Raw genomic sequence first — 21,095 nt, forward strand, 5'->3', positions numbered from 1 at the left:
CAGACAGACAGACAGACAGGCAGACAGACAGACAGACAGACAGACAGACAGGCAGACAGACAGGCAGGCAGGCAGGCAGGCAGGCTGACCCTTGACGTATGAACACTTAGCTGTATTAGTGACTTTAAGTGTACGAGGTGTTCCCTCACTTAGCTTGTGTCCCCACCAAAAATGGCACCCTATTCCCTATGGACCGTGGTCCAATGTAGTGCACTACATAGGGGATAGTGTTGTATTTGTGGCATCAGATCAGAGGTGACTGCTGTGCTCTCTGTCTGATCAGTGTGGAAGAGGGAAGGAAGGACAGGTTTGTCTCCACCCGCTAGTTGGCATTGGCTTTGTCTCGTCCTCTGGTACTGGTAGAAGGAAGGAAGGACAGGTTTGTCTCCGCTAGTTGGCTTTGTCTCGTCCTCTGGTACTGGAAGAGGGAAGGAAGGACAGGTTTGTCTCCGCTAGTTGGCTTTGTCTCGTCCTCTGGTACTGGTAGAGGGAAGGAAGGACAGGTTTGTCTCCGCCCGCTAGCTGGCTTTGTCTCGTCCTCTGGTACTTGAAGAGGGAAGGAAGGACACGTTTGTCTCCGCTAGTTGGCTTTGTCTCGTCCTCTGGTACTGGAAGAGGGAAGGAAGGACAGGTTTGTCTCCGCTAGTTGGCTTTGTCTCGTCCTCTGGTACTGGTAGAGGGAAGGAAGGACAGGTTTGTCTCCGCCCGCTAGTTGGCTTTGTCTCGTCCTCTGGTACTTGAAGAGGGAAGGAAGGACACGTTTGTCTCCGCTAGTTGTCTTTGTCTCGTCCTCTGGTACTGGAAGAGGGAAGGAAGGACAGGTTCATCTCCGCTAGTTGTCTTTGTCGTGTCCTCTGGTACTGGAAGAGGGAAGGAAGGACAGGTTCATCTCCGCTAGTTGTCTTTGTCTCGTCCTCTGGTACTTGAAGAGGGAAGGAAGGACAGGTTCATCTCCGCTAGTTGTCTTTGTCTCGTCCTCTGGTACTTGAAGAGGAAAGGAAGGACAGGTTCATCTCCGCTAGTTGTCTTTGTCTCGTCCTCTGGTACTTGAAGAGGGAAGGAAGGACAGGTTCAACTCCGCTAGTTGTCTTTGTCTCGTCCTCTGGTACTTGAAGAGGGAAGGAAGGACAGGTTCATCTCCGCTAGTTGTCTTTGTCTCGTCCTCTGGTACTTGAAGAGGGAAGGAAGGACAGGTTCATCTCCGCTAGTTGTCTTTGTCTCGTCCTCTGGTACTGGAAGAGGGAAGGAAGGACAGGTTAATCTCCGCTAGTTGTCTTTGTCTCGTCCTCTGGTACTGGAAGAGGGAAGGAAGGACAGGTTTGTCTCCGCCCGCTAGTTGTCTTTGTCTCGTCCTCTGGTACTTGAAGAGGGAAGGAAGGACACGTTTGTCTCCGCTCGTTGTCTTTGTCTCGTCCTCTGGTACCGGAAGAGGGAAGGAAGGACAGGTTAATCTCCGCTAGTTGTCTTTGTCGTGTCCTCTGGTACTGGAAGAGGGAAGGAAGGACAGGTTCATCTCCGCTAGTTGTCTTTGTCGTGTCCTCTGGTACTTTCTGAAGTCTTTCACCTTCAGTCTGTGGATGTTTAGATGGTTTCTGGGAACAAGTGAAGGAAGCTGTAGATGGTGGACATGGTGGTGGTTTCTGGGAACAAGTGAAGGAAGCTGTAGATGGAGGACATGGTGGTGGTTTCTGTGAACAAGTGAAGGAAGCTGTAGATGGTGGTGGTTTCTGGGAACAAGTGAAGGAAGCTGTAGATGGTGGTGGTTTCTGTGAACAAGTGAAGGAAGCTGTAGATGGTGGTGGTTTCTGGGAACAAGTGAAGGAAGCTGTAGATGGAGGACATGGTGGTGGTTTCTGTGAACAAGTGAAGGAAGCTGTAGATGGTGGTGGTTTCTGGGAACAAGTGAAGGAAGCTGTAGATGGTGGTGGTTTCTGTGAACAAGTGAAGGAAGCTGTAGATGGTGGTGGTTTCTGTGAACAAGTGAAGGAAGCTGTAGATGGTGGTGGTTTCTGGGAACAAGTGAAGGAAGCTGTAGATGGAGGACATGGTGGTGGTTTCTGTGAACAAGTGAAGGAAGCTGTAGATGGTGGACATGGTGGTGGTGTCTGTGAACAAGTGAAGGAAGCTGTAGATGGTGGACATGGTGGTGGTTTCTGGGAACAAGTGAAGGAAGCTGTAGATGGTGGACATGGTGGTGGTTTCTGGGAACAAGTGAAGGAAGCTGTAGATGGTGGACATGGTGGTGGTTTCTGGGAACAAGTGAAGGAAGCTGTAGATGGTGGTGGTTTCTGTGAACAAGTGAAGGAAGCTGTAGATGGTGGTGGTTTCTGTGAACAAGTGAAGGAAGCTGTAGATGGTGGACATGGTGGTGGTTTCTGGGAACAAGTGAAGGAAGCTATAGATGGTGGACATGGTGGTGGTTTCTGTGAACAAGTGGAGGAAGCTGTAGATGGTGGACATGGTGGTGGTTTCTGGGAACAAGTGAAGGAAGCTGTAGATGGTGGTGGTTTCTGTGAACAAGTGAAGGAAGCTGTAGATGGTGGACATGGTGGTGGTTTCTGGGAACAAGTGAAGGAAGCTATAGATGGTGGACATGGTGGTGGTTTCTGTGAACAAGTGGAGGAAGCTGTAGATGGTGGACATGGTGGTGGTTTCTGGGAACAAGTGAAGGAAGCTATAGATGGTGGACATGGTGGTGGTTTCTGTGAACAAGTGAAGGAAGCTGTAGATGGTGGACATGGTGGTGGTTTCTGTGAACAAGTGAAGGAAGCTGTAGATGGTGGACATGGTGGTGGTTTCTGTGAACAAGTGAAGGAAGCTGTAGATGGTGGACATGGTGGTGGTTTCTGGGAACAAGTGAAGGAAGCTGTAGATGGTGGACATGGTGGTGGTTTCTGGGAACAAGTGAAGGAAGCTGTAGATGGTGGACATGGTGGTGGTTTCTGGGAACAAGTGAAGGAAGCTGTAGATGGTGGACATGGTGGTGGTTTCTGGGAACAAGTGAAGGAAGCTGTAGATGGAGGACATGGTGGTGGTTTCTGTGAACAAGTGAAGGAAGCTGTAGATGGTGGACATGGTGGTGGTTTCTGGGAACAAGTGAAGGAAGCTGTAGATGGAGGACATGGTGGTGGTTTCTGTGAACAAGTGAAGGAAGCTGTAGATGGTGGACATGGTGGTGGTTTCTGGGAACAAGTGAAGGAAGCTGTAGATGGTGGACATGGTGGTGGTTTCTGGGAACAAGTGAAGGAAGCTGTAGATGGTGGTGGTTTCTGGGAACAAGTGAAGGAAGCTGTAGATGGTGGTGGTTTCTGGGAACAAGTGAAGGAAGCTGTAGATGGAGGACATGGTGGTGGTTTCTGGGAACAAGTGAAGGAAGCTGTAGATGGTGGTGGTTTCTGTGAACAAGTGAAGGAAGCTGTAGATGGTGGTGGTTTCTGGGAACAAGTGAAGGAAGCTGTAGATGGTGGTGGTTTCTGGGAACAAGTGAAGGAAGCTGTAGATGGTGGACATGGTGGTGGTTTCTGGGAACAAGTGAAGGAAGCTGTACATGGTGGTGGTTTCTGGGAACAAGTGAAGGAAGCTGTAGATGGTGGACATGGTGGTGGTTTCTGGGAACAAGTGAAGGAAGCTGTAGATGGTGGACATGGTGGTGGTTTCTGGGAACAAGTGAAGGAAGCTGTAGATGGAGGACATGGTGGTGGTTTCTGTGAACAAGTGAAGGAAGCTGTAGATGGTGGTGGTTTCTGGGAACAAGTGAAGGAAGCTGTAGATGGTGGACATGGTGGTGGTTTCTGGGAACAAGTGAAGGAAGCTGTAGATGGTGGACATGGTGGTGGTTTCTGGGAACAAGTGAAGGAAGCTATAGATGGTGGACATACGTGAGCCTGTGGAAGTCTGCCTCACTGTCTCTGGTGACCTTGGACATTATCATTCATCTGTCAGCAGCAGTAGAACTCGAGAAAACTACCAAACCCCACAGATCTCTGTTTCTCTCTGTTTCTCTCTGTTTCTCTCTCTGCCTCTCTCTGTCTCTCTTTGTCTCCCTCTCTCTCTGTCTCTCTCTGTCTCTCTTTGTCTCTCTCTGTCTCTCTTTGTCTCTCTGTCTCTCTCCCTGTCCCTCGCTCTCTCTGTCTCTTTGTCTCTCTGTCTCTCTTTGTCTCTCTCTGTCTCTCTTTGTCTCTCTCTGTCTCTCTCTCTCTTTGTCTCCCTCTCTCTCTGTCTCTCTGTCTCTCTCTGTCTCTCTTTGTCTCTCTGTCTCTCTGTCTCTCTCTGTCTCTCTGTCTCTCTTTGTCTCTCTCTCTATTCTTCTCCACATGTAATGAAATGAAGATGTGATAAGTTCCCTCTACTGGTAGAAGATAGCGTATGGATTCCCTGCTAAGAATCACTGTCTAAAGAAGACTGCCAATAGATACACCATGCATTCTGTTATCTTAGTCTGAATCCCAAATGGCACCCTATTCCCTTTATAGTGCACTACTTTAGACTGGGATCCATAGGGTCTGTGGTCAACTATAGTGCACTGCTTTAGACTGGGATCCATAGGGTCTGTGGTCAACTATAGTGCACTACTTTAGACCGGGATCCATAGGGTCTGTGGTCAACTATAGTGTACTACTTTAGACCGGGATCCATAGGGTCTGTGGTCAACTATAGTGCACTACTTTAGACCGGGATCCATAGGGTCTGTGGTGCACTATGTAGGGAGTAGAGAGCCATTTGGGACAAAGGTTTTGTGAATGTATTTTCTCTGTCTCAACTGCTAATCTATATATAGAAGTTATTGAATCTCATTTTGGTCCGGGGGGGGGGGGGGGGGGGTGACATCACAATGCCAACATCTCTGATTGGAGGATCAATATCCACTAACCAGTAACAATGACATCACAATGCCAACATTTCTGATTGGAGGATCAATATCCACTAACCAGTAACAATGACATCACAATGCCAACATCTCTGATTGGAGGATCAATATCCACTAACCAGTAACAATGACATCACAATGCCAACATCTCTGATTGGAGGATCAATATCCACTAACCAGTAACAATGACATCACAATGCCAACATCTCTGATTGGAGGATCAATATCCACTAACCAGTAACAATGACATCACAATGCCAACATCTCTGATTGGAGGATCAATATCCACTAACCAGTAACAATGACATCACAATGCCAACATCTCTGATTGGAGGATCAATATCCACTAACCAGTAACAATGACATCACAATGCCAACATCTCTGATTGGAGGATCAATATCCACTAACCAGTAACAATGACGTCACAATGCCAACATCTCTGATTGGAGGATCAATATCCATTAACCAGTAACAATGACGTCACAATGCCAACATCTCTGATTGGAGGATCAATATCCACTAACCAGTAACAATGACGTCACAATGCCAACATCTCTGATTGGAGGATCAATATCCACTAACCAGTAACAATGACGTCACAATGCCAACATCTCTGATTGGAGGATCAATATCCATTAACCAGTAACAATGACGTCACAATGCCAACATCTCTGATTGGAGGATCAATATCCACTAACCAGTAACAATGACGTCACAATGCCAACATCTCTGATTGGAGGATCAATATCCACTAACCAGTAACAATGACATCACAATGCCAACATCTCTGATTGGAGGATCAATATCCACTAACCAGTAACAATGACATCACAATGCCAACATCTCTGATTGGAGGATCAATATCCACTAACCAGTAACAATGACATCACAATGCCAACATCTCTGATTGGAGGATCAATATCCACTAACCAGTATCAATGACATCACAATGCCAACATCTCTGATTGGAGGATCAATATCCACTAACCAGTAACAATGACATCACAATGCCAACATCTCTAATTGGAGGATCAATATCCACTAACCAGTAACAATGACATCACAATGCCAACATCTCTGATTGGAGGATCAATATCCACTAACCAGTAACAATGACATCACAATGCCAACATCTCTGATTGGAGGATCAATATCCACTAACCAGTATCAATGACATCACAATGCCAACATCTCTGATTGGAGGATCAATATCCACTAACCAGTAACAATGACATCACAATGCCAACATCTCTGATTGGAGGATCAATATCCACTAACCAGTAACAATGACATCACAATGCCAACATCTCTGATTGGAGGATCAATATCCACTAACCAGTAACAATGACATCACAATGCCAACATCTCTGATTGGAGGATCAATATCCACTAACCAGTAACAATGACATCACAATGCCAACATCTCTAATTGGAGGATCAATATCCACTAACCAGTAACAATGACATCACAATGCCAACAGACTTTTATCTCCCTCACCAACTTCAAACATCTGCTATCTGAGCAGCTAACCGATCGCTGCAGCTGTACATAGTCTATTGGTAAATAGCCCACCCATTTTCACCTACCTCATCCCCATACTGTTTTTATTTATTTATTTTTCTGCTCTTTTGCACACCAATATCTCTACCTGTACATAACCTTCTGATCATTTATCACTCCAGTGTTAATCTGCATAATTGTAATTATTTGCCTACCTTCCCATGCCTTTTGCACACAATGTATATATAGACTCCCCTTTTTTCTACTGTGTTATTGACTTGTTAATTGTTTACTCCATGTGTAACTCTGTGTTGTCTGTTCACACTGCTATGCCTTATCTTGGCCAGGTCGCAGTTGCAAATGAGAACTTGTTCTCAACTAGCCTACCTGGTTAAATAAAGGTGAAATAAAAATAAAAATAAAAAAATAAATCTCTGATTGGAGGATCAATATCCACTAACCAGTAACAATGACATCACAATGCCAACATCTCTGATTGGAGGATCAATATCCACTAACCAGTATCAATGACATCACAATGCCAACATCTCTGATTGGAGGACCAATATTCACTAACCAGTAACAATGACATCACAATGCCAACATCTCTGATTGGAGGATCAATATCCACTAACCAGTAACAATGACATCACAATGCCAACATCTCTGATTGGAGGATCAATATCCACTAACCAGTAACAATGACATCACAATGCCAACATCTCTGATTGGAGGATCAATATCCACTAACCAGTAACAATGACATCACAATGCCAACATCTCTGATTGGAGGATCAATATCCACTAAGCAGTAACAATACAAGTTAATTGTCTGTGAAGAGAAGAAGAAAAGTTACTGTACTGAATATGTGGACGGGGGGACTGGAAACTTATAGAAAATATGAGACAAGCGCTGGGAAGTCTTTCTGAAAAGGAGGTTGGAGAATTGGGGGGTTATTTTCATAGTGACATCTCGTCTGCTCTCGAAGTGGCACAGAAAGACCCATCTTTGTTGAAGCTGATAAAATGATTGTATTGATTTAGTTGTTTGGTGTTTCCTTTCCCCTTGTCTTGTCTGGCTGACTTGAAGAGGAGGGTTTTCACAACAGTGGTTTGGGATCTACATCCCTCCAGACTAGAAGTTGATCATTTCCGCAGTGAAAAGCCTCTGTTTAGAAGGAATGCATCTGTAAAGGGAGAGATTGTTTGATTCATCTGCGTGTCACTCACAGGTGACAAATACTAAAGCAAATGGAATATACACTCTTTGATTTCTGAATTCCCCCAAGTCTCTAGTTGACATCTCTGAGTATCTGTTTATAAGTGTGTCTTCCTCCCCGCTACTCAGGTCTCTGAGGGACTGGGAAATACTGGGAGGGAGGGAGGGAGGGAGGGAGGGGGGGAGGGAGGGAGGGAGGGGGGGAGGGAGGGAGGGGAGGGAGGGGAGGGGAGGGAGGGAGGGGAGGGAGGGAGGGAGGGAGGGAGGGGAGGGAGGGAGGGAGGGAGGGAGGGAGGGGAGGGAGGGAGGGAGGGAGGGGGGGGAGGGAGGGAGGGAGGGGAGGGAGAGAGACTGGGCCATACAGACAGACAGACAGACAGACAGACAGACAGACAGACAGACAGACAGACAGGGACATACTGAGAGAGAGAGAGACTGGGACATACTGAGAGAGACACTTGGACATACAGAGAGAGAGAGTGACTCTGAGAAATACTTTGAGGGAGAGAGAGTGTACCTCACTTGCTTTGGCAATGTTAACACATGTTTCCCATGCCAATAAAGCCCTTGAATTGAATTGAATTGAGTGTCCTTCCCCTCTGATTGTCTCAGAGAGTAACAGAGCCGTGGGCTTTGTTTTCACGACATCTAAAGCCTGTCTGCTCTTTGCTGTTTGACTAGCAGCTGCAACACACACACACACACACACACACACACACACACACACACACACACACACACACACTCCAATAGTCCCTCATTAATCTTCCTTAGTCTTCATTAGAGCTGCCTTCCTTCCATCCCTTCATCCTCTATCTCTTCAATAACCCCTACCTAAACTCACCCCAAACCCCTGTGCCAAGATGATCCCTCCCTCTCCTCTCCTCCAAGATGATCCCTCTCCTCTCCTCCAAGATGATCCCTCTCCTCTCCTCCAAGATGATCCCTCCCTCTCCGCTCCTCCAAGATGATCCCTCTCCTCTCCTCCAAGATGATCCCTCTCCTCTCCTCCAAGATGATCCCTCTCCTCTACTCCAAGATGATCCCTCTCCTCTCCTCCAAGATGATCCCTCTCCTCTCCTCCAAGATGATCCCTCTCCTCTCCTCCAAGATGATCCCTCTCCTCTCCTCCAAGATGATCCCTCTCCTCTCCTCCAAGATGATCCCTCTCCTCTCCTCCAAGATGATCCCTCTCCTCTCCTCCAAGATGATCCCTCTCCTCTCCTCCAAGATGATCCCTCCCTCTCCTCCAAGATGATCCCTCTCCTCTCCTCCAAGATGATCCCTCTCCTCTCCTCCAAGATGATCCCTCTCCTCTCCTCCAAGATGATCCCTCCCTCTCCTCCAAGATGATCCCTCTCCTCTCCTCCAGATGATCCCTCCCTCTCCTCTCCTCCAAGATGATCCCTCTCCTCTCCTCCAAGATGATCCCTCTCCTCTCCTCCAAGATGATCCCTCCCTCTCCTCCAAGATGATCCCTCCCTCTCCTCTCCTCCAAGATGATCCCTCTCCTCTCCTCCAAGATGATCCCTCTCCTCTCCTCCAAGATGATCCCTCTCCTCTCCTCCAAGATGATCCCTCCCTCTCCTCCAAGATGATCCCTCCCTCTCCTCTCCTCTCCTCCAAGATGATCCCTCCCTCTCCTCTCCTCCAAGATGATCCCTCCCTCTCCTCTCCTCCAAGATGATCCCTCCAAGATGATCCCTCCCTCTCCTCTCCTCCAAGATCATCCCTCTCCTCTCCTCCAGATGATCCCTCTCCTCTCCTCCAAGATGATCCCTCCCTCTCCTCTCCTCCAAGATGATCCCTTCCTCTCCTACAAGAGGATCCCTCCCTCTCCTCCCCTCCAAGATGATCCCTCCCTCTCCTCTCCTCCAAGATCATCCCTCTCCTCTCCTCCAGATGATCCCTCCCTCTCCTCTCCTCCAAGATCATCCCTCTCCTCTCCTCCAGATGATCCCTCTCCTCTCCTCCAAGATGATCCCTTCCTCTCCTACAAGATAATCCCTCCCTCTCCTCTCCTCCAAGATGATCCCTCCCTCTCCTCCAAGATGATCCCTCCCTCTCCTCCCCTCCAAGATGATCCCTCTCCTCTCCTCCAAGATGATCCCTCCCTCTCCTCCAAGATGATACCTCCCTCCCCTCCCCTCCAAGATGATACCTCCCTCTCCTCTCCTCCAAGATGAAACCTCCCTCTCCTCTCCTCCAAGATGATACCTCCCTCTCCTCTCCTCCAAGATGATACCTCCCTCTCCTCTCCTCCAAGATGATACCTCCCTCTCCTCTCCTCCAAGATGATCCCTCTCCTCTCCTCCAAGATGATCCCTCCCTCTCCTCCCCTCCAAGATGATCCCTCCCTCTCCTCTCCTCCAAGATGATCCCTCCCTCTCCTCCAAGATGATACCTCCCTCTCCGCTCCTCCAAGATGATCCCTCTCCTCTCCGCTCCTCCAAGATGATCCCTCTCCTCTCCTCCAAGATGATCCCTCTCCTCTCCTCCAGATGATCCCTCCCTCTCCTCTCCTCCAAGATGATCCCTCTCCTCTCCTCCAAGATGATCCCTCTCCTCTCCTCCAAGATGATCCCTCTCCTCTCCTCCAAGATGATCCCTCTCCTCTCCTCCAAGATGATCCCTCTCCTCTCCTCCAAGATGATCCCTCTCCTCTCCTCCAAGATGATCCCTCTCCTCTCCTCCAAGATGATCCCTCTCCTCTCCTCCAAGATGATCCCTCTCCTCTCCTCCAAGATGATCCCTCTCCTCTCCTCCAAGATGATCCCTCTCCTCTCCTCCAAGATGATCCCTCTCCTCTCCTCCAAGATGATCCCTCCCTCTCCTCCAAGATGATCCCTCTCCTCTCCTCCAAGATGATCCCTCTCCTCTCCTCCAAGATGATCCCTCTCCTCTCCTCCAAGATGATCCCTCCCTCTCCTCCAAGATGATCCCTCTCCTCTCCTCCAGATGATCCCTCCCTCTCCTCTCCTCCAAGATGATCCCTCTCCTCTCCTCCAAGATGATCCCTCTCCTCTCCTCCAAGATGATCCCTCCCTCTCCTCCAAGATGATCCCTCCCTCTCCTCTCCTCCAAGATGATCCCTCTCCTCTCCTCCAAGATGATCCCTCTCCTCTCCTCCAAGATGATCCCTCCCTCTCCTCCAAGATGATCCCTCCCTCTCCTCTCCTCTCCTCCAAGATGATCCCTCCCTCTCCTCTCCTCCAAGATGATCCCTCCCTCTCCTCTCCTCCAAGATGATCCCTCCAAGATGATCCCTCCCTCTCCTCTCCGATCATCCCTCTCCTCTCCTCCAGATGATCCCTCTCCTCTCCTCCAAGATGATCCCTCCCTCTCCTCTCCTCCAAGATGATCCCTTCCTCTCCTACAAGAGGATCCCTCCCTCTCCTCTCCTCCAAGATGATCCCTCCCTCTCCTCCAAGATGATCCCTCCCTCTCCTCCCCTCCAAGATGATCCCTCCCTCTCCTCTCCTCCAAGATCATCCCTCTCCTCTCCTCCAGATGATCCCTCCCTCTCCTCTCCTCCAAGATCATCCCTCTCCTCTCCTCCAGATGATCCCTCTCCTCTCCTCCAAGATGATCCCTTCCTCTCCTACAAGAGAATCCCTCCCTCTCCTCTCCTCCAAGATGATCCCTCCCTCTCCTCCAAGATGATCCCTCCCTCTCCTCCCCTCCAAGATGATCCCTCTCCTCTCCTCCAAGATGATCCCTCCCTCTCCTCCAAGATGATACCTCCCTCCCCTCCCCTCCAAGATGATACCTCCCTCTCCTCCCCTCCAAGATGATACCTCCCTCTCCTCTCCTCCAAGATGATACCTCCCTCTCCTCTCCTCCAAGATGATACCTCCCTCTCCTCTCCTCCAAGATGATACCTCCCTCTCCTCTCCTCCAAGATGATCCCTCTCCTCTCCTCCAAGATGATCCCTCCCTCTCCTCCCCTCCAAGATGATCCCTCCCTCTCCTCTCCTCCAAGATGATCCCTCCCTCTCCTCCAAGATGATACCTCCCTCTCCGCTCCTCCAAGATGATCCCTCTCCTCTCCGCTCCTCCAAGATGATCCCTCTCCTCTCCTCCAAGATGATCCCTCTCCTCTCCTCCAGATGATCCCTCCCTCTCCTCTCCTCCAAGATGATCCCTCTCCTCTCCTCCAAGATGATCCCTCTCCTCTCCTCCAGATGATCCCTCCCTCTCCTCTCCTCCAAGATGATCCCTCCCTCTCCTCTCCTCCAAGATGATCCCTCTCCTCTCCTCTAAGATGATCCCTCTCCTCTCCTCCAGATGATCCCTCCCTCTCCTCTCCTCCTCTCCTAATTTCTCTTTATTTCTTGCAATTGATTCAACGTCAGTGGATGGGCTCTACTAACAGCTTGTTGAGCAGCTGACTCCATAGCGCCGTCTGGTGGGTGATTGTTATAACGAGCCAATGCTACTCTATGGTGCAGCATTGTTTGTGTGTTCTCTATGCATGTCTATACATCAGCCCTTGGTAGTAACCTGAGTGTTGTTTGACAGGTGACTCCACAGCGCCCCCTGGTGGGTAATTATGATAATGAGACATTACTCTTCTATAGAGCAGCCCTTGGTAGTAACCTGAGTGTTGTTTAACAGGTGACTCCACAGCGCCCCCTGGTGGCTAATTATGATAATGAGACATTACTCTTCTATAGAGCAGCCCTTGGTACTAACCTGTGTGTCTCTCTTTTCCAGTTTCTAGGTCTGGTGGAGAACCAGAGTGACTGGTACCTGGGGAACCATAGTAACCTGAGTGTTCTGTGTTCTAGGTCAGCAGGTTCTAGGTCTGGTGGAGAACCAGAGTGACTGGTACCTGGGGAACCTGTGGAAGAATCACCGGCCCTGGCCCGCCCTGGAGAGGGGCTTCAATACAGGTGAGAGACACACAGAGAGGGGGGACAGTCAGTGGATTTTCTACATCTTCAATACAGGTGAGAGACACACAGAGAGGGGGGACAGTCAGTGGATTTTCTACATCTTCAATACAGGTGAGAGACACACAGAGAGGGGGGACAGTCGGTGGATTTTCTACATCTTCAATACAGGTGAGAGACACAGAGAGGGGGGACAGTCGGTGGATTTTCTATATGAAATAAAAAAGGTAATTTCTTCCCTTTGAGACGTCTGTTGTATAAACTTTATTCACAATGATAATGACTGACTTTATTCACAATGATAATGACTAACTTTATTCACAATGATAATGACTAACTGTATCCACAATGATAATGGCTAACTTTATTCGCAATGATAATGACTAACTTTATTCACAATGATAATGACTAACTTTATTCTCAATGATAATGACTAACTTTATTCACAATGATAATGACTAACTGTATTCACAAATAATGACTAACTGTATTCACAATGATCATGACTAACTTTATTCACAATGACAATGGCTAACGTTATTCACAATGATAATGACTAACGTATTCACAATGATAATGACTAACCTTATTCGCAATGATAATGGCTAACGCTATTCGCAATGATAATGACAAACGTTATTTGCAATGATAATGACAAACTTTATTTACAACGATAATGACTAACCTTATTCACAGTGATAATGACTAACTGTATTCACAATGATAATGACTAACGTTATTCACAATGATAATGACTAACTGTATTCACAATGATACTGGCTAACTGTATTCACAACGATAATGACTAACTTTATTCACAACGATAATGACTAACCTTATTCACAGTGATAATGACTAACTGTATTCACAATGATAATGGCTAACGTTATTCACAATGATAATGACCAACTTTGTCCACAATGATAATGACCAACTTTATTCACAATGATAATGAATAACTTTATTCACCACAATAATTACTAACTTTATTCACAATGATAATGACCAACTTTATTCACAATGATAATGACCAACTTCATTCACCACGATAATTACTCACTTTATTCGCAATGATAATGACTAACGTATTCACAATGATCATGACTAACCTTATTCACAATGATAATGGCTAACGTTATTCACAATGATAATGACCAACTTTATTCACCACGATAATTACTAACTTTATTCACAATGATATTGACCAACTTTATTCACAATGATAATGACCAACTTCATTCACCACGATAATTACTCACTTTATTCGCAATGATAATGACTCACTTTATTCACAATAATAACGACTCACTTTATTCACAATGGTAATGACTCACTTTATTCACAATGGTAATGACTCACTTTATTCACAATGGCAATGACTCACTTTATTCACAATGGTAATGACTCACTTTATTCACAATGGTAATGACTCACTTTATTCACAATGATAATGACCAACTTTATTCACAATGATAATGAATAACTTTATTCACAATGATAATGACCAACTTTATTCACAATGATAATGACCAACTGTATTCACAATGATAATGACCAAATTTATCCACAATGATAATGGCTAACATTATCCACAATGATAATGACTAACGTTATTCACAATCACAATGATAATGACTAACTTTATTCACAATGATAATGACTAACTTTATTCACAAACACAATGACAATGACCAACTTTTTTCACAGTGATAACGACTAACTTTATTCACAACGATAATGACTAACTTTATTCACAATGATAATGACTAACTCTATTCACAATGATAATGACTAACTTTATTGTCGCTGCCTGAGCTGCCTAAGTTTTCTCACCAATAACAGAAGTATTACTTCAGGCTCCTCTCTTCTTGGGGACAGAGGCAGAGTGAATCATGTCTTGGACTGGAACAAACCATCTCTCTTCTTGGGGACAGAGGCAGAGTGAATCATGTCTTGGACTGGAACAAACCATCTCTCTTCTTGGGGACAGAGGCAGAGTGAATCATGTCTTGGACTGGAACAAACCATCTCTCTTCTTGGGGACAGAGGCAGAGTGAATCATGTCTTGGACTGGAACAAACCATCTCTCTTCTTGGGGACAGAGACAGAGTGAATCATGTCTTGGACTGGAACAAACCATCTCTCTTCTTGGGGACAGAGGCAGAGTGAATCATGTCTTGGACTGGAACAAACCATCTCTCTTCTTGGGGACAGAGACAGAGTGAATCATGTCTTGGACTGGAACAAACCATCTCTCTTCTTGGGGACAGAGGCAGAGTGAATCATGTCTTGGACTGGAACAAACCATCTCTCTTCTTGGGGACAGAGGCAGAGTGAATCATGTCTTGGACTGGAACAAACCATCTCTCTTCTTGGGGACAGAGGCAGAGTGAATCATGTCTTGGACTGGAACAAACCATCTCTCTTCTTGGGGACAGAGGCAGAGTGAATCATGTCTTGGACTGGAACAAACCATCTCTCTTCTTGGGGACAGAGGCAGAGTGAATCATGTCTTGGACTGGAACAAACCATCTCTCTTCTTGGGGACAGAGGCAGAGTGAATCATGTCTTGGACTGGAACAAACCATCTCTCTTCTTGGGGACAGAGGCAGAGTGAATCATGTCTTGGACTGGAACAAACCATCTCTCTTCTTGGGGACAGAGGCAGAGTGAATCATGTCTTGGACTGGAACAAACCATCTCTCTTCTTGGGGACAGAGGCAGAGTGAATCATGTCTTGGACTGGAACAAACCATCTCTCTTCTTGGGGACAGAGACAGAGTGAATCATGTCTTGGACTGGAACAAACCATCTCTCTTCTTGGGGACAGAGGCAGAGTGAATCATGTCTTGGACTGGAACAAACCATCTCTCTTCTTGGGGACAGAGACAGAGTGAATCATGTCTTGGACTGGAACAAACCATCTCTCTTCTTGGGGACAGAGGCAGAGTGAATCATGTCTTGGACTGGAACAAACCATCTCTCTTCTTGGGGACAGAGGCAGAGTGAATCATGTCTTGGACTGGAACAAACCATCTCTCTTCTTGGGGACAGAGGCAGAGTGAATCATGTCTTGGACTGGAACAAACCATCTCTCTTCTTGGGGACAGAGGCAGAGTGAATCATGTCTTGGACTGGAACAAACCATCTCTCTTCTTGGGGACAGAGACAGAGTGAATCATGTCTTGGACTGGAACAAACCATCTCTCTTCTTGGGGACAGAGACAGAGTGAATCATGTCTTGGACTGGAACAAACAAGCCATCTCTCTCTCCACCCTGCTGATCTTCCACAGCTAGAGTTAGTCTGGGTCTCAAATGGTGCTATATTCACCCTATTCCCTATGTAGTGCACTACTTTAGACCAGAGCCTTATGCCATTCAGCCCCCAGAGAGAGGCAGAGCAGCAAACCATATTGCTGCTCTATCTAATGCATTTGGCAATAATGGCGTCTTCAACAGATGAGTTCAGTAACACAGGAAGTAATGTGATGAGAATATGTTGAGCTTCCTGCCATCCTGGACCTCTATACCAGGCGGTGTCAGAGGAAGGACCTAAAAATTGTCAGACTCCAGCCACCCAAGTCATAGACTGTTCACTCTGCTTCCTCAGTTAGACATCACTGTTAATTCAGGTAATGTCTAACCTGCTGATTGGGTCTGTTAAGTCATGTGACCTCTGTCCCAGGTATGATCTTGCTGCTGATTGGGTCTGTTAAGTCATGTGACCTCTGTCCCAGGTGTGATCTTGCTGCTGATTGGGTCTGTTAAGTCATGTGACCTCTGTCCCAGGTGTGATCTTGCTGCTGATTGGGTCTGTTAAGTCATGTGACCTCTGTCCCAGGTGTGATCTTGCTGCTGATTGGGTCTGTTAAGTCATGTGACCTCTGTTCCAGGTGTGATCTTGCTGCTGATTGGGTCTGTTAAGTCATGTGACCTCGGTTCCAGGTGTGATCTTGCTGCTGATTGGGTCTGTTAAGTCATGTGACCTCTGTCCCAGGTGTGATCTTGCTGCTGATTGGGTCTGTTAAGTCATGTGACCTCTGTCCCAGGTGTGATCTTGCTGCTGCTGGACCGACTGAGGAAGCTGCGGTGGGAACAGATGTGGAGACTGACAGCAGAGAGAGAACTGATGAGCATGTTGTCTACATCACTGGCTGACCAGGTAACACACACACACACAGAATCATAAACACACCCTGTATTGATCTACTTGAAGTTCACCATTAAAACGTCTGGATTATCACATTTCACACGTCAGTATTTTATGGTAATGAAACACCAAGGATTTTATTTAAGAGCTGCTGCTCATATTAATGACCGGCACGTTTACCATGTTGAGACAGAGATGAGACAGAGATGAGACTGGAGATAGCCTGGAAACAAGAGGAGGTGTGTGTGACTGGAGACAGCCTGGAAACAAGAGGAGGTGTGTGTGACTGGAGACAGCCTGGAGACAAGAGGAGGTGTGTGTGACTGGAGACAGCCTGGAAACAAGAGGAGGTGTGTGTGACTGGAGACAGTCTGGAAACAAGAGGAGGTGTGTGTGACTGGAGACAGCCTGGAGACAAGAGGAGGTGTGTGTGACTGGAGACAGCCTGGAAACAAGAGGAGGTGTGTGTGACTGGAGACAGCCTGGAAACAAGAGGAGGTGTGTGTGACTGGAGACAGCCTGGAAACAAGAGGAGGTGTGTGTGACTGGAGACAGCCTGGAGACAAGAGGAGGTGTGTGACTGGAGACAGCCTGGAAACAAGAGGAGGTGTGTGTGACTGGAGACAGCCTGGAAACAAGAGGAGGTGTGTGTGACTGGAGACAGTCTGGAAACAAGAGGAGGTGTGTGACTGGAGACAGCCTGGAAACAAGAGGAGGTGTGTGACTGGAGACAGCCTGGAAACAAGAGGAGGTGTGTGTGACTGGAGACAGCCTGGAAACAAGAGGAGGTGTGTGTGACTGGAGACAGTCTGGAAACAAGAGGAGGTGTGTGTGACTGGAGACAGCCTGGAAACAAGAGGAGGTGTGTGTGACTGGAGACAGCCTGGAGACAAGAGGAGGTGTGTGTGACTGGAGACAGCCTGGAAACAAGAGGAGGTGTGTGACTGGAGACAGCCTGGAAACAAGAGGAGGTGTGTGACTGGAGACAGCCTGGAAACAAGAGGAGGTGTGTGTGACTGGAGACAGCCTGGAAACAAGAGGAGGTGTGTGTGACTGGAGACAGCCTGGAAACAAGAGGAGGTGTGTGACTGGAGACAGCCTGGAGACAAGAGGAGGTGTGTGACTGGAGACAGCCTGGAAACAAGAGGAGGTGTGTGACTGGAGACAGCCTGGAGACAAGAGGAGGTGTGTGTGACTGGAGACAGCCTGGAAACAAGAGGAGGTGTGTGTGACTGGAGACAGCCTGGAAACAAGAGGAGGTGTGTGTGACTGGAGACAGTCTGGAAACAAGAGGAGGTGTGTGACTGGAGACAGCCTGGAGACAAGAGGAGGTGTGTGTGACTGGAGACAGCCTGGAAACAAGAGGAGGTGTGTGACTGGAGACAGCCTGGAGACAAGAGGAGGTGTGTGTGACTGGAGACAGCCTGGAAACAAGAGGAGGTGTGTGTGACTGGAGACAGCCTGGAAACAAGAGGAGGTGTGTGTGACTGGAGACAGCCTGGAAACAAGAGGAGGTGTGTGTGACTGGAGACAGTCTGGAAACAAGAGGAGGTGTGTGTGACTGGAGACAGCCTGGAGACAAGAGGAGGTGTGTGTGACTGGAGACAGCCTGGAAACAAGAGGAGGTGTGTGTGACTGGAGACAGCCTGGAAACAAGAGGAGGTGTGTGTGACTGGAGACAGCCTGGAAACAAGAGGAGGTGTGTGTGACTGGAGACAGCCTGGAGACAAGAGGAGGTGTGTGACTGGAGACAGCCTGGAAACAAGAGGAGGTGTGTGTGACTGGAGACAGCCTGGAAACAAGAGGAGGTGTGTGTGACTGGAGACAGTCTGGAAACAAGAGGAGGTGTGTGACTGGAGACAGCCTGGAAACAAGAGGAGGTGTGTGACTGGAGACAGCCTGGAAACAAGAGGAGGTGTGTGTGACTGGAGACAGCCTGGAAACAAGAGGAGGTGTGTGTGACTGGAGACAGTCTGGAAACAAGAGGAGGTGTGTGTGACTGGAGACAGCCTGGAAACAAGAGGAGGTGTGTGTGACTGGAGACAGCCTGGAGACAAGAGGAGGTGTGTGTGACTGGAGACAGCCTGGAAACAAGAGGAGGTGTGTGACTGGAGACAGCCTGGAAACAAGAGGAGGTGTGTGACTGGAGACAGCCTGGAAACAAGAGGAGGTGTGTGTGACTGGAGACAGCCTGGAAACAAGAGGAGGTGTGTGTGACTGGAGACAGCCTGGAAACAAGAGGTGTGTGTGACTGGAGACAGCCTGGAAACAAGAGGAGGTGTGTGTGACTGGAGACAGCCTGGAGACAAGAGGAGGTGTGTGACTGTAGAGTTAGAATTTCCACAACAGTACCAAGTTTCACCTATGGTGAAGAGTTTAATCTGATTCATTATGATCTAGGATCAGCCCCCCTCACCCCTCGTCTATGTTATCTGATTCATTATGATCTAGGATCAGGTCCCCCTCCTGTCTATGTTATCTGATTCATTATGATCTAGGATCAGGTCCCCCTCCTGTCTATGTTATCTGGATCAGGTCCCCCTCCTGTCTATGTTATCTGATTCATTATGATCTAGGATCAGGTCCCCCTCCTGTCTATGTTATCTGATTCATTATGATCTAGGATCAGGTCCCCCTCCTGTCTATGTTATCTGGATCAGGTCCCCCTCCTGTCTATGTTATCTGATTCATTATGATCTAGGATCAGGTCCCCCTCCTGTCTATGTTATCTGATTCATTATGATCTAGGATCAGGTCCCCCTCCTGTCTATGTTATCTGATTCATTATGATCTAGGATCAGGTCCCCCTCCTGTCTATGTTATCTGGATCAGGTCCCCCCTGTCTATGTTATCTGATTCATTATGATCTAGGATCAGGTCCCCCTCCTGTCTATGTTATCTGATTCATTATGATCTAGGATCAGGTCCCCCTCCTGTCTATGTTATCTGATTCATTATGATCTAGGATCATGTCCCCCCTGTCTATGTTATCTTGAGGTCTGGTCTCTCTATCGGTAATCTACAAGGTTTGATCTGTAAAGTCTAGTCTATATCTGTTATGTACCCTAAGGTCTGATCTCTCTATCTGTTATCTACACTAAGGTCTGAACTCTCTATCTGTTATCTACACTAAGCTCTGATCTCTCTATGTGTTATCTACACTAAGGTTTGATCTGTAAGGTCTGATCTGTCTATCTGTTATCTACACTAAGGGTCTGATCTCTATCTATTATCTACACTAAGGTCTGATCTGTAAGGTCTGGTCTCTATCTGTTATCTACACTAAGGTCTGATCTGTAAGGTCTAGTCTCTATCTGTTATCTACACTAAGGTCTGAACTCTCTATCTGTTGTCTACACTAAGGTCTGATCTGTAAGGTCTAGTCTCTATCTGTTATCTACACTAAGGTCTGATCTCTCTATCTGTTATCTACACTAAGGTCTGATCTCTCTCTTATCTACACTAAGGTCTGAACTCTCTATCTGTTATCTACACTAAGGTCTGATCTGTAAGGTCTGGTCTCTATCTGTTATCTACACTAAGGTCTGATCTGTAAGGTCTAGTCTCTATCTGTTATCTACACTAAGGTCTGATCTCTCTATCTGTTATCTACACTAAGGTCTGATCTCTCTCTGTTATCTACACTAAGGTCTGAACTCTCTATCTGTTATCTACACTAAGGTCTGATCTGTAAGGTCTAGTCTCTATCTGTTATCTACACTAAGGTCTGATCTTTCTATCTGTTAACTACACTAAGGTCTGAGCTCTCTATCTGTTATCTACACTAAGGTCTGAACTCTCTATCTGTTAACTACACTAAGGTCTGAACTCTCTATCTGTTATCTACACTAAGCTCTGATCTCTCTATCTGTTATCTACACTAAGGTCTGATCTCTCTATCTGTTATCTACACTAAGGTCTGATCTGTGTGTGTGTCTGCAGGACATCTTCAACGCCGTGATCAAACAGAACCCCTTCCTGGTTCACCAGCTGCCCTGCTTCTGGAACGTTCAGCTGTCAGACCACACTCGCTCGGAGAAGTGCTACAAGGATGTTTCAGACCTCAAGGTGAGTTGAGCATCTCACACACAGATGGCAGCTGTTTCCACACACCGTCTTTGTCCGTTGTGTTTGTGTGTGTGTGTGTGTGTGTGTGTGTGTGACAGCAGAGTAATGTCGGGCATCATGCCCCTTGCTCCTTCCAGATGCTTCTACTCTCTCTGACTGGTCTGTCATCTCTCTCTGTCTCTCTGACTGGCCTGTCATTTCTCTGATTCTGACGGGCCTGTCATCTCTCTCTGTCTCTCTGACTGGCCTGTCATCTCTCTCTGTCTCTCTGACTGGCCTGTCATTTCTCTGATTCTGACGGGCCTGTCATCTCTCTCTGTCTCTCTGACTGGCCTGTCATCTCTCTCTGTCTCTCTGACTGGCCTGTCATCTCTGTCTCTCTGACTGGCCTGT

The 21,095-nt window shown here is 47.3% G+C and overlaps 1 protein-coding gene across 3 annotated transcripts in view; it reads left to right on the forward strand.

Annotated features, from left to right (window-relative positions):
* The window catches only part of LOC118938872 (LARGE xylosyl- and glucuronyltransferase 1), a 144,569-nt gene that overhangs the window by 91,557 nt on the left and 31,917 nt on the right, over window positions 1–21,095 (forward strand). For all 3 annotated transcript variants that reach the window (XM_036945470.1, XM_036945471.1, XM_036945472.1), the window contains 3 exons: window positions 12,379–12,483; window positions 16,534–16,646; window positions 20,577–20,702. In XM_036945470.1, the coding sequence (XP_036801365.1) occupies window positions 12,379–12,483; window positions 16,534–16,646; window positions 20,577–20,702 (344 nt within the window). The remainder of the gene's footprint in view (window positions 1–12,378; window positions 12,484–16,533; window positions 16,647–20,576; window positions 20,703–21,095) is intronic.

This window comes from Oncorhynchus mykiss, chromosome 15 (assembly GCF_013265735.2).
Source record: "Oncorhynchus mykiss isolate Arlee chromosome 15, USDA_OmykA_1.1, whole genome shotgun sequence".
NCBI classification, from domain to species: domain Eukaryota; kingdom Metazoa; phylum Chordata; class Actinopteri; order Salmoniformes; family Salmonidae; genus Oncorhynchus; species Oncorhynchus mykiss.